Source organism: Pseudochaenichthys georgianus, unplaced genomic scaffold (genome assembly GCF_902827115.2).
Source record: "Pseudochaenichthys georgianus unplaced genomic scaffold, fPseGeo1.2 scaffold_730_arrow_ctg1, whole genome shotgun sequence".
In the NCBI taxonomy this organism is placed as follows: Eukaryota; Metazoa; Chordata; class Actinopteri; order Perciformes; family Channichthyidae; genus Pseudochaenichthys; species Pseudochaenichthys georgianus.
The window spans coordinates 13,262-29,523 of record NW_027263283.1 but is presented as its reverse complement, the minus strand read 5'-3'; the positions used below and the strand labels follow the sequence as shown (position 1 = coordinate 29,523).

Below are 16,262 nucleotides of genomic sequence, written 5' to 3'. Positions count from 1 at the left end.
ATGAATCCTTCCTTTTCTCTTATACTTGTGCAGATATGTACAAAACAACGTCAGTTTAAAAAAAAAAAGTTTCAATTTTTGTGAGAAAACAAGTTATTTTAGCTGTAAACAGTAAGTATACCAAAAGTGTTTGAAAAATGGTACAACTGTCATGAGTCTTAAGTGTTCTCCTGTACTTGCAGATATGCACCAAAAAGCTTCATGTTTTTAGTGAGAAAACCCCCACTAAAGTTTATTTTTGCTGTAATTATTATTATTACTTTATGTATTTACAATTACTGTAAAAGGTGGACATGGATAACCAAAAGTGTTAGAAAATGGTACAGCTGTCATGACCTTTTCTCTTATACTTGTGCAGATATGTACAAAACAACGTCAATTCTAAAGAAAAGTTTCAATTTTTTGTGAGAAAACAAGTTATTTGAGCTGTAAACAGTAAGGACTTGTACTTGTGGAGATTTGTACAAAAGACACTTGAGTTTTTAAAGAAAAAGCTTCAAATTTATTTTTTGCTGTAAATGGGAATTTGGAATACCCAAAGAACTAAAAAATGGTACAGCTGTCATGAATCCTTCCTTTTCTCTTATACGTGTGCAGATATGTACAAAAAGTCAGTTCTTACAGAAAAGCTTCCAGTTTTAGTGAGAAAACCCCCCCAGTAAAGTTATTTTTTGCTTTAAACAAGAAGTGTAGATAACAAAAAGTGTTACAGTTGTCATGAGTCCTAAGTATTCTATTATACTTGTGTAGATATGTGCAAAAGACACTGAGTTTTAAAAGAAAAAGCTTCAGTTTTTAGTGAGAAAACCCCCATTGAAGTTATTCTTGCTGTAAACGGAAAGCTTGGAATACCCAAAGAACTCAACAATGGTACAGCCATCATGAATCCTAAGTTTTCTCCTGTACTTGGACTTAAAAAAAACGTCAGTTTTCAAAGAAAAAGCTTCAGTTTTTAATGAGAAAACCCCCACTAAAGTTATTTGAGCTGTCAACAGGAAAGGGGGGAGACCCAAAGTCCAGGAGGCGTTTCTTCACATTGATCTGACTTTCAGAGCCATGAATTACCTGACTTGTTCTTTAGGCGGAGGAATAGGAGTGGTAAATCTAGCGTAGGGACATTGTTTTTTATGAATAGGCCCCTCTCCCGTCTCCAGGGAAACACTTTCAACTCCTGGCAGCAGCCAACAGTTTGGGCACAGAAAGGCCCACTATGGGGTCCTCAGGGGAAGACAACAGATGTTCCTGATTAACTTTGCTCACAGACCAGAAGTGTTTTTCACAGTGCCGATGGATAAAACAAAAGTTGGACACAATTAAAATTTCATGTTTAGCAATATTTATTTGGAAAAATAGTCTTGGCTAATTCCTTCATTCAAAAACGGTAAAGGAGACGGTAACATAACAATTTGTACAGTACAATCCCTCTTAAATAACATTTTCTTTAAAAAAAGTCCCATTGACCTGAAGTGCCTTTGCAAAATATCATCATTAATAAAAAAAAGCAACTTAAATAATCATAACAAACATCACAAATATACAATACGAAATAAAAATAACACAAAATCATTAATTAACTTAAATTAAATCATAATTTTTAAACTTTTTTCTTGTTTTTTTCTTTCTTTATTTTACAAAATCTGTATCAAAAAGCAACATTTTATTTATTTAATTAAGACAAAAGTTTTCATGTCCCGAAAAGAAACTGAAAAGAGTTGAACAATACTATGTCATAAATGGTTTTGGAGGGCTTAGGGAAGGAAAACGCACTTCAGTGTACACAGCGATCAATACATTACAGTCTTCACAGTGCAGCGATGGGTGCACAGCCCAAAAACAGCTTCGAGAAGAACAGGCCAGTATGGCCAAACATCCACCGTTTGATGCAGTTCCTGCGCTCAGCAACACGTGTGGGTTAGAGAAAAGGCCTGGGTGCAAATGTTGCAAAAACAAAAAAATCGTAGCGTCGCACGTTAGCGCCACGAGACAGTGTCCGTTTATATTTTTTACTATTTTTACTCCCCGATAAAAGGCAGAACAGAAAGCTAAGTGGCAGTTTACTTTCAACCGTAAACTTTGTATTTATACCCCGCCAGTTCTTATCCCACACGCTGCCTGCGCTTATTTTTTTCCAGTAGAGAACCAGCTCACTCTGAATATCAGTTAAACGTCTCAGTATCAGCAGCAGTCTCAAGGCGGGACACCTCCCCCTAGGGTTTAGAGCAGCATCTGAAGGAGTATTAAAACTCTCCCATAGAGCAAATGAGCAACGGGCAGCCCACTGGTGGCTCGTTACACCTGGAGGGACACGAGGAGACAAAAGAAACGTTAGGGTTTGTTCGACAGACGACCACAGAGAGACGAGTTTCAACACTGAAATGTATAACAGAGTAAAACATCGGAAACTCACCTCAGTTGCAATTATACATTCGTCCTTTTCCTCTGACATCACAAACACAGATTTGTACTTGGTGTCCGCACATGCAGACATTTCTGGGGCGTTCTTTTCTGATGAATCGCTTTAAGAAAGAAAGAAAGACGTGGTTAGTTTTATTGTTCTGATAGCTTCAGTGCTACATTATCTTCAGTGCTACGTTAGCTTCAGTGCTACATTAGCTTCAGTGCTACATTAGCTTCAGTGCTACATTAGCATTACATTACATTATATAGCGCTTTGAGCACCAGGAAAAGCGCTATATAAATCACATGTATTGTTATTATCAGAGACCGCCAGACAGATATTTACCATTTTAATCGTTTGCTGCGTTTCTCCTCAAACTCAAACGAGTCGTGGGATTGGCACCTGTCTTCGCTGGCCGCCTCCAGCATGGCTTCCTTCGCCGCCTGCTCGTAGTTGACCTCCTGTACGAGGTTGTAGTCTGAAGGCTGATGGCGGCTCTTGTAGCTGCTCCTCCCCGGTGGAGACCCCTCGTCAGGATCGCTGCTGCAGAAGTCCATCTTCTTGTTGATGTTTTTAACTCCCGGCGTCGGCATCATGCTGACCGCCAGATCTCTGTCACCTCGATGAAAGTTGTTGGTCAGGTTGTTTATTGTCTCTACCTCACCGACTGTTTCTATTTGACCGCCCCGCTGGACTTTCGATCGGAAAAATCCAACAAGAACAGCGCATCCCGCCAGCAGAAGAAGAACCAAAGCCACGCCGGACCCCACGGCCATCCAGGGAACGTCGGACCCTCGGATCGCAGCGTGTTCTGGGAGCAGGAACTGGCAGTTTCTTCCTCCGTATCCGGGAACACACGCGCACACGTAGCGGTTGTTCCTCTCGTGGCACGTGGCTCCGTTGTGGCACGGGTTGTGTTCACAGCGGCTGATTGGAGAGCTGCAGTTTCGCCCAGTGATCCCCGGCGGGCAGGAGCAGATGTATCCGTCGAGACCTTCCTGACACGTGGCGCCGTTTCGGCACGGGTACATCGAACACTCGTCCCCCGTGTGGTCGCAGTTCATGCCCGTGAAACCCTCGGGACACTGACACAGGTACGAGTTGACCAGATCCACACAGCGAGCACCTGTAGGCAGAATCAGACATGTTTAGTGTTAGAAAAATATCACTGGTCTTGAGCTTCAACATCTGGATCCGTGTATCTGTGATCCTCTCCATAATGGAAGTAGTCGTCACATACAGAGCATCAACTAGTTCCTGAGCAGTGTCCTTCACATGCTGATATCCAAGAGAGGGAGTTACACAGTCACAAGATGGAGGACTACTGGTAGAGTTTTTTCTGAAAATGTTGGCTTTTTTCTGAAAATGTCAAAATTCTGACTTTTTCTCAAAATTTCAAAATTTTCTCAAAATTCTGACTTTTTCTCAAAATGTGGACTTTTTCTCAAAATTATCACTTTTTCTCTAAATCTCTAAATTATCACTTAAAAAAAAAAAAAAGTATCACTTTTTCTCAAAATTCTGACCTTTTCCTAAAAATCTCAAAATTCTGACTTTTTCTCAAAATCTCAAAATCTGGACTTTTTCTCAAAATTCTGACTTTCTCGCAAAATCCTCTCACAGTCACAAGATGGAGGAACAGAAAGCAGTGTTCAATGTTTACTTCAGAAATGAGCATGCTTGATGTCTCTCTCCATAGAGGCTGAATCATCATGTTCATCACATAGCTATCATCTGCCTCAAGCAGTCCTGATGCTCTTCCAGGTCATCCCACATCCTGTCATGCTCACAGCTGCAGTTGGGATACCTTTGATATCACGTTACTCTCATGCTGGAAGAGGACATTCAGTATTTTCCCAACATTTAGTAATGCTGGAATAACATCTGATGTTTTGGTGTTCGAGGCACACTTCAAGACTGGAGTCAAAACTGCTCAAAGATTGTAGGTCAACCTTTTGAATGAACAATATTGAGGCTGTCCAACAACATCGTCTCACAGTGAATATGAACGGTCACAACCAATCGGAGATACAGGGTCCCACGATGTAATGAAGTTAGTTCGAAGCACTCCTTCGTGCACCAGGCAATCCTCACATTAAATACAGAGTTAAATCCCTGGTCGAATGTACGTTCGAGGGTCTTGAGATGTTATGTTTGCTCGCTTGTATCTTGTCTTAAATATTTTACTTTGTTGATGTTGCAGCTTCTGTGATGCAAGAACATTTTCAGACTCGATCTGACAATACACTATTATCGTACCGTATCTTATTACACGGCTATACACGATATTTCAGAGTTGATAACACACCGCTGCTAAGCAAGATAACGACCGTTGCTAAGTAGGATCAAGAGTGAGAGAGGGAAAGAGGTTAAGAGACAGAGCGTCAGATAAATCAAGAGAAGAAGACAGCGGAGAGATCTTAATCAGCCTCTCTTAAAGGTCCCCTATCATCCTGTGTTTCATCCATGTATCACAGGTCTCAGATATATACAGAGCCTGTCTCTGATTGGCTGAAACACCAAATAGATCATTGCAGCATTACCCATAATCCCCTCTGTTTCAGCCCTATTTCCAAAGTGCTGATTCTCTGTCTGTTACTTTAGATGAAAACAAGGAGCCCCTCCCCACGCCCCTCTGAGAGACATTTGGTTACAAAGAACTCAATGGAGCTCTAGAGGAGATCCAGGTGATAGGGGGGGGGGGTTACCTTGGTTGCTGATTGGCTAATGGTTACCAAGCCAACACATCGTTATGACATCATAAAGTGGCCAAAATCTGATCAGCTCGTTTTCAGACAGATTTTTATAGAAATGGATAAAAAAGAGAGAGAATCTCTTTTCAGAGTCTCTTTCCACAGAGGGGACACATGTTGATGTAGAAGAGACATGAAGAAGAGGGGACACATGTTGATGTAGAAGAGACATGAAGAAGAGGGGACACATGTTGATGTAGAAGAGACATGAAGAAGAGGGGACACATGTTGATGTAGAAGAGACATGAAGAAGAGGGGACACATGTTGATGTAGAAGAGACATGGAGAAGAGGGGACACATGTTGATGTAGAAGAGACATGGAGAAGAGGGGACACATGTTGATGTAGAAGAGACATGAAGAAGAGGGGACACATGTTGATGTAGAAGAGACGTGAAGAAGAGGGGACACATGTTGATGTAGGAGAGACATGAAAAAGAGGGGACACATGTTGATGTAGAAGAGACATGGAGAAGAGGGGACACATGTTGATGCAGAAGAGACATGAAGAAGAGGGGACACATGTTGATGTAGAAGAGACATGAAGAAGAGGGGACACATGTTGATGTAGAAGAGACATGAAGAAGAGGGGACACATGTTGATGTAGAAGAGACATGGTATCGAACAGATGGCATGAGATAACCCTAGCCCTCTGGACCCGTCTCTCTTACCGTTGGAGCAGGGCGTGGAGGAGCAGTGGTCGATCTTCTTCTCGCAGGTGAACCCGGCGTACCCTGTGGGGCACTGGCAGAAGTACCCTCCGTCGGGGTTGTCGGCACAGCGGCCGTCGTTGGAGCACGGCCCGTCGGCACACGTCATGGCACTCAGCTCGCAGTTTTTGCCATAAAAACCGTGAGGGCAAGTGCAGGTGTACGTGTTTTCCAAGTCCTGCGAGGGGAAGAGACAGAAACGGGTTCGACATCAACATCTGTCTTTGGCTGCCGCCGAATCGTTGTGTATCTCAACATCTGTGAGATGCCCATTGGGCGAAGTTGAAACTACTATGTTTTATTTAAACGTATTGCTTTCAACTAACCTAATTACGGTTTTGTGAATTCTGTTTAAATCTTTATTTAATTAAAGTCAACGTTTCAGTTTTTTTTACTTTTACTTTTGACGCTAATCCTTTTAAAGCTAAGAACACGTTTCAATACAGGACTTTTAATTGTAACTGAGTATTTGTACACCGTGGTATCGCTACTCTTAATCGAGTAACTAAGTACTTCTGAGCCCCAGCGTGCACGATGTCTCCCTCCTCCCTAAGGCCAAACACTTACGGCACAGCTTCCTCCGTTGCGACAGGGGTTTCCGGCACATTCGTTGACCTGCATCTCACAGCTGGACCCAGTGAAGCCCGGCCGGCAGGAACAGGTGTAGCTTCCCTGGCCCGTGTTGCTACAAGTGGCTCCATTCATGCAGGGCCTGTGGTGGGTGCAGTAGTTGAGATCTGGAGGGACACATGTGGATTAGCCACAGCTCAACACATGGCAGAGCAGCGGCGACAGAATGTGTTTCGTCCTCCGGCACACTTGACTCTTTCTCTTCTTCCAGTGGTTTTGTGTTTCCTTCTGAGCCCTCCCTGCTGTCCCTGCTGTCCCTGCTGTCCACACAGAGACAACTGCTGCTCTGTTGTGGTGTCTGTTATGTTGCTATTTTGATCTTCTTCAATTTCTTTTTGTCTTCACGAGACTTTGAAATGTTGCGAAACAGTCCATGAGGAGGAGGACCGGTCCTGAGCAGAACTACCCTCGATGAACTCGCATATCAATCGAAACACTCTCTTCCTAATAAGCATGGCTTCAGCTCTGACACAGATTTGGTGAGTTGGCGAGGTTTCTAGGGAAGAGTCGGGCTACTTTTGGTTTGAACGTCAGTTTTGATTTGGACTTATAGTTTCTGTTTAATCAGCTTTTCAATCAACAATCTTCCAAATGTCGTTAGGGTCGTTTGTTTATACGTCCATCCGGCTGCTGATGGAGGCGATGATCCGCTGAACTACGCCGTACACTTTCCTGCACTGTCTCGTCCCGACTCGCTTCACATTGAGCATGGCTTAGGTTATTGACAATCGATATAAACAAAGACACCGATTGGTCGATTTGGAGGAGGACTTTCGGCTAAAGTTGGTTTAAAAGTCACTTTTTCTGGACTTATAACTTCTGTTTAAACCGCTTTTCAACCCCCATTCTTCCAACGGGTCTTTCTCTTGTCTAGCCTTAACTTTCTAACCCGACACTTTCTGATCAACAAATTCCCCAATTGATATAAATCTAGACACAGATGTGGTGGATTGGCAAAGATCTAGTTTGGACATATATCTACTGTTTAAACAACTTTTCAATCTGCATTCTTCCAAATGTCGTTCGGGAATGCTCGTATGTATACATCCGTCAACAAGCTGATGATCAAGGACTTTCAGGTAGCCACAACTTTCACTTTTTAACTTCACACTTTTTCATCAGCAAATCACTGTATCAGTGCTCTCTGCTTCCTTCCCTTTCTCTCTTCCCTCCTCACTCCCTCCTCACTCTCCTCTCATCCTCACCTTGGTTGCAGAAGAGCCCCCCCCAGCCCTCCTGGCAGTTGCACTGCCACGGCTGCTGGCAGGTCCCATGGAGGCAGCCCGGATAGCGGATGCACTCGTCGCAGTAGCGGCCTTTGAATCCCACTCTGCACCTGTCGTCCAATTAGGAGGGAGACACCGGTCAGAACACTCACACTCACACGATGTGTCCCACTCATTCATGAATGCCCCGGTGTGCGGGAGAAACAACGTACTTGCACTCTCCGGGTTTCTCACAGAAGCCGTGCTCTTCGTCGCAGCCTGGCAGGCAGATCGCTGTGGAAGAGAAACAGAGAGAGTTTGGTTTTGATATAAATCTCAAGAAAGTCGTTAAAACTCAAGGACTCTGAAAAACTGAAACGCTGACATATTTATATTTGCTTTGAACTAACCTAATCTATCGACACGATACATTTCACTAAAGTCACCGTTTCAGGTTGTTCAGCGTAAACCCATTAGCGGACACTTTAAACTCCTTATCGCCGTGGAAGAATGTTCTGCTTAACATAGTGCTGAGACAAAGGAGGGAGTGTGTGAACGTGTGTGTGCCACAGAGTCTACACACTCACACACAGACCCGTCAACCCACCCCACCACCCTCTTTTTTTTCTTCTTCTTCGCTGCGGGTCAAAACTCTTTTATTCATTCTGTGCACACACACACACACACACACACACACACACACACACACACACACACACACACACACACACACACACACACACACACACACACACACACACACACACACACACACACACACACACACACACACACACACACACACACACACACACACACACACACACACACACACACACACACACACACACACACACTCACACACTCCCCTTAATGTCTCGGATTGGGGCAGATAAGAGTGGACAGCTGGCGAGTGTGTTGCCAGTGCGCGACAGCTGCTCCATTGTCTCCTCTCTGCCGGCAGCTGCCCACTTCAAACAATACCTCCCCCGCCTCGGCCAATCAGCGCCCGGCCCACTCCCACAGTAACCAATTGGAAGGGAGCGTGTACATTTATGGCACGCGTGAGATTATTCCCAAAAACTTTCCTTAGAATAAATCAAGTGGTCGTGTGTGTGTGAGAGGGAGGAGGGGGGGGGGGGGGTGCGCGTGGTGTTTACGCACACGTTGCCTTCTAACGGCACTCAGAGGATCTGATTACAGACCCAACGTAGACATTAACTTTTTATACCTTTTCAACAAAGAAAGATACTTAACTTTTATTAAGTTTAAAGTAGTGTAATGGTGTTTTAACCCAAACTATCCTCTGTATCCATTGTGTGTGTGTGTTTAAAATATATGTCAAGATCCAGCATCTCACACACCTCACATATGCTCCTAATAATATTACAGAAATAGAAACAATACATTAACTTTGTATATGTTCTTACAACCAAAATGCATTACTTTTACTCTCTTTGTAGCCAGTTAAAAACCTGTTTCATCTCACAAAATATCCTCTGCATCCTTTTTGTTGGTGTGTGTATTAAAAGAGATGTTGTCTCCATCACCACACACACACACACACGCGCGCGCTCCAAATACAATATCAGTTACTCACGTTCAGTGCAGTAGTGTCCCTTCCACCCGGAGTCGCACACGATCTCCCCCCGCTCTCCACAGGTGAAGTGGCCGAAAGCATCGTCTCTGGGCCGGCAGAAAACCGAGCACCCGTCCCCGTAGTAGTGCTCATCACACACGAACCGGTACGAGTACTTGAGCTCCGTCTTGCCCACGGTGTGCAGGTCCTGGGACCATACCTCTCCCACAGTCAGGTGCCTCTGAGTGGTCATGGTGCTGATAACGCGGTCTGGAATATCTGAAATACACACGTGGATGCAGAAAGTGAGGATTAAGGGATACACACGGTTTGAATGTGGTACGCATGTTAGTGGAGTGGTGGTTTCTTCCTACCTGTCATGAGGTCGTCTTTGGAGTCGGTGTGTAATGCCTCGATGATCAGCGAGAAGGTCCCCTGGGAACACAAATGGCTTCGTGAGACAGGTGGCCAGCGGAGATAACATCAGGAAGAAAGCCCGAGGCGACTGTGCCTTATCCACTCACTGAATGCAAACTGCGTATACCCTGACCCGCTGAAACTAAACACCTGGACCACTTTCAGCCCTGAGAGTGGATGTCAGACAAAGTGCTGAGGCGCGTTTTCACGCACGGATGTACCCCCCCAAAATGGCGCGATTTCGCCACCTTCACTTCTACTGCCTCTGACATGAATGGGTGTACTTACAGGCCACGTGAAGCCGAAGTTAATCCTGACGGGGTTTGAGAACGAGCTCTCCGGGATGACATCGGGGACCTGGAAGGAGTTGGAGCCCAGAACAGGTGTCACGGCGCCGCCGTATGTGCACGGGGGCTCCGGGGAGGCGTTGGGCTGGTAGTGCTTGAGACAAATCCTGAAGAAGGTTTTACAATCGCACTGCTGCTGGAAGGAAGACATCAGGCCTCCTTTGCAGCAGTTTTTGTTGCCCTGTATTCCCTTCTTGTTTAGGAACTCCTGCAACTTCAGCTCAAACACTCCCGAACACAACCCCTGTGGAGGAAAGTTATTTTCATTAACGAAACACACACAGTACCGCCAGCGTGTGTGTGTTGTGGTGGGAGGGAAGGGAAGGGGGGTTCAGTGATGTGAAATAGAGAATGTGTGTCTTACCTGGCACAGCAACATGGACATGACGATGAGAGTCAGCAGGCTGACGCGCCGCATTTTAAATAAATACATAATAAATAATAAATAAATAAAATAAAAAGTCTCGGGGCTCGGCTTGTCCTCAGGGTGCCTGCTCCTCTTCAGTCCCTCTGAGGGAGATGCATTGAGCACGTTGCTGTCGCCTCAATGGGATTTTCTCTCCCCTCCACTCGCACTCATGTCCCGAGGAACAAAAAGGATAAATCCCAAACCTTGAAAAAGCGAAAAATAGAAAAAAGCCACAAAACAAGATGTGTGTGCGTCAGAGAAGTCCTCCAGTTCCGTTATAATCCAGTGCGTAGCGAGGGGGGGAAATATGGGTTCCTTGTTTTTGTTTTCTTAAGAAAGTGACTTAAGGAAGTAGCTTTGTTTGTGTCTAACCCAAGGACAGATTTGTCACTGGTCCAACATGCTTCCTTCTCCCCCCTAATGTCTTTCCTCACTGTGAGCTGTGCGTCTGTCTCCAGCCGAGGCCGCCTGCAGCCTGTTATATACGGCCTGACACATGCTATGGTAATAACATGCAAATGGTCCCCCCTCCTCCTCCTGCGCGACTTCACCTCCCAATCTGGCCCGGCTCTCCACAATGGGGTCCCGTGCAAGTAGCCCCCTTGTTACCCCTGCAGCAGCAACGCGTTCATATCTCAGCCCAAAGTGGAGACGTGTGAAAGTATTTTCGATATAATAAGAGTGAAAATACAAAACAAGGATCTGAGTGACTCCTACAGGCGGAGGGGAAGAATATCAGATAACCTGTTGAGGAGAAAAGAGGAATGGAAGTTTCTACCTGTTATAACATAGTGCAGGTTTAGAGGTGGGCATGCTAGCGTTAACACGGCTATAGGAACTATGATTGACTTTGTATTACTTTTGTAATTGTTTTACAGATCATTAAGTAGTTTTCTTTACAACAAAAGTGTTTCCATTGAATCTGGAAAACGTTATATCAGATGTTAATAGTTTCTTTTGAAATAAATGCAGACAATGTGTGTACATCTGACACGTTGTCTCTCTTCGTTACAGTCTGAACAAGTTGCATCGGAACATCTGAGATTCAAAGAGTCCAAATGTGAAGCGCCACACACGCCAGCTTTCCTTTGACAGGAAGTTAATGGCGTGTGGTTGAATTGTCCCCTCCAGCTGTTCCTCGCGGGACAATCCCCTTTGTTTTTAGGCGTCTTTACATGTTTTGGGTAAAATGCCAAAAACAAACCCCCTAAAAAGCGGCTTGAAGTTGATTCATAAGGAAAAAAAGGAGAACAAAAATGTTTTTGGTGAAACCCTGACTCAGTTAATTGTTTACACCCCTCCTCCCCCTCCCCCTCTTCCTCCCTCTTTCCTTACACTCCCCTCTGCATTTTGGCTATTTCTGGTTGTGGGAAGAATCCAGAAAGACTAAAGAAAGCATTCCTTGGCAGAGCTGCGCGGTGAGGTAAACGACTTTGAGGGGCTGGACGTTTCCATTTTGCTCCCTTTCTCCTCACATTTTTTTTTTAACCGCGTGTGTGCATGCAAGTGCATTGATGTGTGTGTGCGTGCAAAAGGGCGCGCGCACCGGCTCGCGTGGCCAACATGAGGGGGAACTTTTGTTATTGTGTGTGTGTGTGTGTGTGTGTGTGTGTGTGTGTGTGTGTGTGTGTGTGTGTGTGTGGTGGAGGAATAAGTTTGCTCTCCCCCCCTCAGCTGTATGGTAATTCAGCCAGCACCTGCTCTCCCCTCAATAACAGCGGGAGCGCGCCTCCCTTAGCAGAGTGCGCGTCCACATGTCCCGTACACAATACACTCTCCCCTTCCACACACACACACACACACACACACACACACACACACACACACACACACACACACACACACACACACACACACACACACACACACACACACACACACACACACACACACACACACACACACACACACACACACACACGCGCGCGCACACACACGCACACACACACACTTCCATTCACATCAAACAAACATAACCTGACAAATATGGCTTTTTTGTCTTTTAATATTGACCAAATGTCGAACAAAACAAAAAGTATTTGGTGTGTGTGTGTGTGTGTGCGCGCGTGCGTGCGTGTGGTGTGCGTCTGTGTGATAGGGAGCAGGAGATGGGACTTGTTTCTTAAATAGGTCCTTCATTAGAAGTGTGATTCTTCCGCTGTATAATGGGGCTGCCGTGCACGTACATTGCGTCACTTTGCTCAGATATGACGTCAAGGATGCGTTTACAACCAGACAAAGTCCTCCTCCTTAATAAACCTGTCCATCTCGGGACATGTACCAAGCCAACCGCCAGCTGATCCGTGACCATCGCGATCTAAGGGACAAACCCAAAATCAATGTTTATTTCCACTCAGAGAAAGCAAACGTGTCTGTGGTATTTAAAGGAGAGAGACTGAACTGTTTTACAGCTAAGAACAACTCTCAGGTTGGAGCCACGCGGACCCTTTAAACACACACACAGTCTAACCAAGAGCGGCCGGCTTATATATTTGAACTATATGCCGAACATTAACATGACACGTCTGTAAACTGTAAGGCAAAAGGGATGGAAACCTAAGCCTCTCTTCAAATGAACTGAACATCAGTCCTTTGCCAGGTTTGATATCATAGATAGATGCATCAATCAATCAATCAATCAATCAATCAATCAATCAATCAATCAATCAATCAATCAATCAATGTTTATTTATATAGCCCAATGTCACAAATGTTATATTTGTCTCAGTGGTCTTCACAGTGTGTACAGAATATCAGTATGACAATACGACACCCTCTGTCCTTTGACCCTCACATCGTACAAGGAAAAACTTCCAAAGAAAACCCAGTTTAAAGGGAAAAATGGGAGAAACCTCAGGGAGAGCAACAGAGGAGGGATCCCTCTCCCAGGACGGACAGACGTGCAATAGATGCCGTGTGTAAATTGAAAAGATAATACATTTGCAACATAGGTAGTCCAAATGTTTGGAAATGCATGTGTGTATAATAGGAAGATGAATCCACGAGGATATCCATCCAGGACCGATGATCCAGGACCACAGCCACGGCTCGCGATCCAGCGCTCGCGATCCAGGACACAGGACCGCAGGATCATCCATGACTCCGGATCCCGGCGTATATAGACACCAAAAAGAAAGAGATGTGGGGAAGCTGGGTTAATGGGAACATGAGAGTACACAGGTATAGACAGAGAGAAGGAAGAAGTAAGATGTCCCCCGACAAACTAAGCCTATATCAGCAAAACTAGAGGCTGAATCTAATCAGCCCTAACTATAAGCTTTATCAAAAAGGAAGGTCTTAAGCGCACTCTTAAAAACGGATAGGGTGTCTGCCGCCCGAACACAAACTGGAAGCTGATTCCACAAATGTGGAGCTTGATAAGAAAAGGCTCTGGCTCCCATTGTACTTTTAGAGACTCTAGGAACAACCAACAACCCTGCATTCTTGGAACGCAATGCCCTAGTAGGACAGTAGGGTATAATGAGTTCTTTAAGGTAAGATGGCGCCTGCCCATTAAGGGCTTTGTAGGCGAGAAGAAGAATTTTAAATTCTATCCTGTGTTCTATAGGGAGCCAGTGTAAGGCAGCCAGAACAGGAGTAATGTGGTCCCTTTTCCTAACTCTGGTTAGTACACGAGCCGCAGCATTTTGAATCAGCTGAAGCGACTTGACTGACTTCTTGGTACTCCCTGATAATAAAGAGTTACAATAATCCAGCCTAGAAGTAACAAATGCATGGACTAGTTTCTCTGCATCGTTTTGAGGCAAGATATGCCTGATTTTTGCAATGTTACGTAGATGGAAGTAGGCGGTCCTTGAAATTGATTTTATGTGGGCGTTAAAGGATAAATCCTGATCAAATATAACACCAAGATTCCGTATAGTCTCACTGGAGGCCAAATTAATGCCATCCATAGTTAGTATATCTTTAGATAATTTGTTTCGTAGATTCTTCGGGCCAAGTACAATAACTTCACTTTTGGTCGTGTTTAACATCAAAAAGTTTAAGGTCATCCACGTTTTTAAGTCCTTAAGGCAGTCTTGAATTTTATTTAGATGATTAATTTCATCAGGCTTGATTGATAAATATAGTTGAGTTCATCCGCATAACAATGAAAGTCTACAGAATGATTCCTTATAATATTGACTAACTGAAGCATATATAATGTGAACAAAATAGGTCCGAGCACTGAGCCCTGTGGCACTCCATGGCTATCTTTGGTTTGCGTGGAAGATTCATCGTTAACACGTACAAACTGAGAGCGTTCAGATAGATAGGACCTAAACCAGCCTAAAGCAGTTCCCTGTATGCCAACTAAGTGCTCTAGTCTTTGCAATAGGATATCATGGTCGATGGTATCAAATGCAGCACTGAGATCGAGCAAAACAAGAATAGAGACAAGTCCCTTGTCTGAGGCTATTAGAATATCATTTGTGACTTTAACCAGAGCTGTCTCTGTGCTATGATGTGTTCTAAAGCCAGACTGAAAATCTTCAAATAAATCATTGTTTTTTAAGTAATCACACAACTGTTTTGCGACCGCTTTCTCAAGAATCTTTGAGAGGAACGGAAGATTAGAAATAGGTCTATAGTTGGCTAAAACCTCTGGATCGAGGTTGTGCTTTTTAAGAAGCGGTTTTATCACTGCTACTTTGAATGATTGTGGAACATAGCCTGATAACAAAGACATATTCATAATATTTAATAAAGAAGTGCTAATTAATGGAAAAACTTCCTTCAACAGCTTAGTTGGAATTGGGTCTAACATGCACGTTGATGGTTTAGAAGAGAGAATCATTGAATGTAATTGTTCAAGGTTTATGGCTGAAAAGCATTCTAGTTTACTATCTAGTGTAATATTAGAACTTACGTTTCAGGGAGCTGTTGATAACACTATACTGGTCAAAGGTAAGAGGTCATTGATTTTGTTTCTAAGAGTAACAATTTTATCGTTAAAAAAGCACATAAAATCATTACTACTGAGTGCTATGGGAATAGAAGGCTCAATCGAGCTGTGGCTCTCTGTCAGCCTGGCTACAGTGCTGAAAAGAAATCTTGCATTATTCTTATTCTCATCTATTAATGAAGATCATCAATACCCATCACCTTCGGTCTCACTCCGAACTTCCAGATACTTCAAATACACCGAAAGTGAAACCAATAAGAGCTGCGAGCTCCAATATAGTCGATGTTTGTATTATCATTTACTAAATAGGCTCAAATCTATCACATGACCAGAAATGGAGTGAAAAACTTGAACCAAATTGAAATTCTCCTAAAATATTCTGAACATTTTTGGCAGGTTTGATATCATATGATTCATCAATCAATTCCCATGAGCCTGAACAGGCCGCGTGCCCAGATAACGAGTTTGAATACAAAATGCATCTCAATGTAAACATGACTGGAAATCAATGACTGTAAGCAATCTGAGAGAAACGGCATGAACCTCGCGCGGGAGCTGAACCTGTACCTACAGTAGACGCTCTGCTCAGTGGGGACACATCCGCCCTACATAATGTTGTTGCTGCGCCCCTTCCCCTGGCTGCGCTCTGACTGGTTAACCAGCGCGCTACTGTAGGGCTGCTGCAGTTTAACTCCTGCCCAGTAGCTGCGCCAAACTGGGGTCTGACTATTCATCCATTCTCTGCGCTTTAATTTCCATTGATTGTGAATGCAGGGGGGGGGGGGTCTTCAGTGAAGGACCACGACACGCCTTCAGACGCGGACAGACCCTTACAAGCCATCTGCCACTACCCCCCCCCCCCCCCCCTGCACATCCAGAAAACGACGTTTATTTCCCCGCTCCCCTCC

General features: G+C 44.3%; 1 protein-coding gene across 1 annotated transcript; it reads right to left on the bottom strand.

Moving 5' to 3' along the window:
* Positions 1-1,656: 1,656 nt before the first annotated feature.
* On the bottom strand, positions 1,657-10,482 carry dla (deltaA). The gene is made up of 11 exons (XM_034079807.1): positions 10,404-10,482; positions 9,981-10,283; positions 9,650-9,710; positions 9,297-9,554; positions 7,930-7,990; positions 7,697-7,827; positions 6,429-6,598; positions 5,823-6,039; positions 2,744-3,524; positions 2,408-2,516; positions 1,657-2,295 (listed from the first exon to the last, which is right to left on the bottom strand). The coding sequence occupies exons 1-11, from the start codon at positions 10,470-10,472 to the stop codon at positions 2,290-2,292; spliced, it is 2,166 nt and encodes a 721-aa protein (XP_033935698.1). The 5' UTR covers positions 10,473-10,482; the 3' UTR covers positions 1,657-2,289.
* Between the last annotated feature and the right edge of the window lie 5,780 nt (positions 10,483-16,262).

Excerpts from the sequence above, each read along its gene's own strand:
- dla (XM_034079807.1), bottom strand. The coding sequence starts at position 10,472 with ATGTATTTATTTAAAATGCGGCGCGTCAGCCTGCTGACTCTCATCGTC. Across the intron at positions 9,711-9,980 it reads ACTTCGGCTTCACGTGGCCT|GGGACCTTCTCGCTGATCAT; the intron begins GTAAGTACACCC and ends TTGTGTTCCCAG. Across the intron at positions 6,040-6,428 it reads GCAACGGAGGAAGCTGTGCC|GACTTGGAAAACACGTACAC; the intron begins GTAAGTGTTTGG and ends TTCCCCTCGCAG.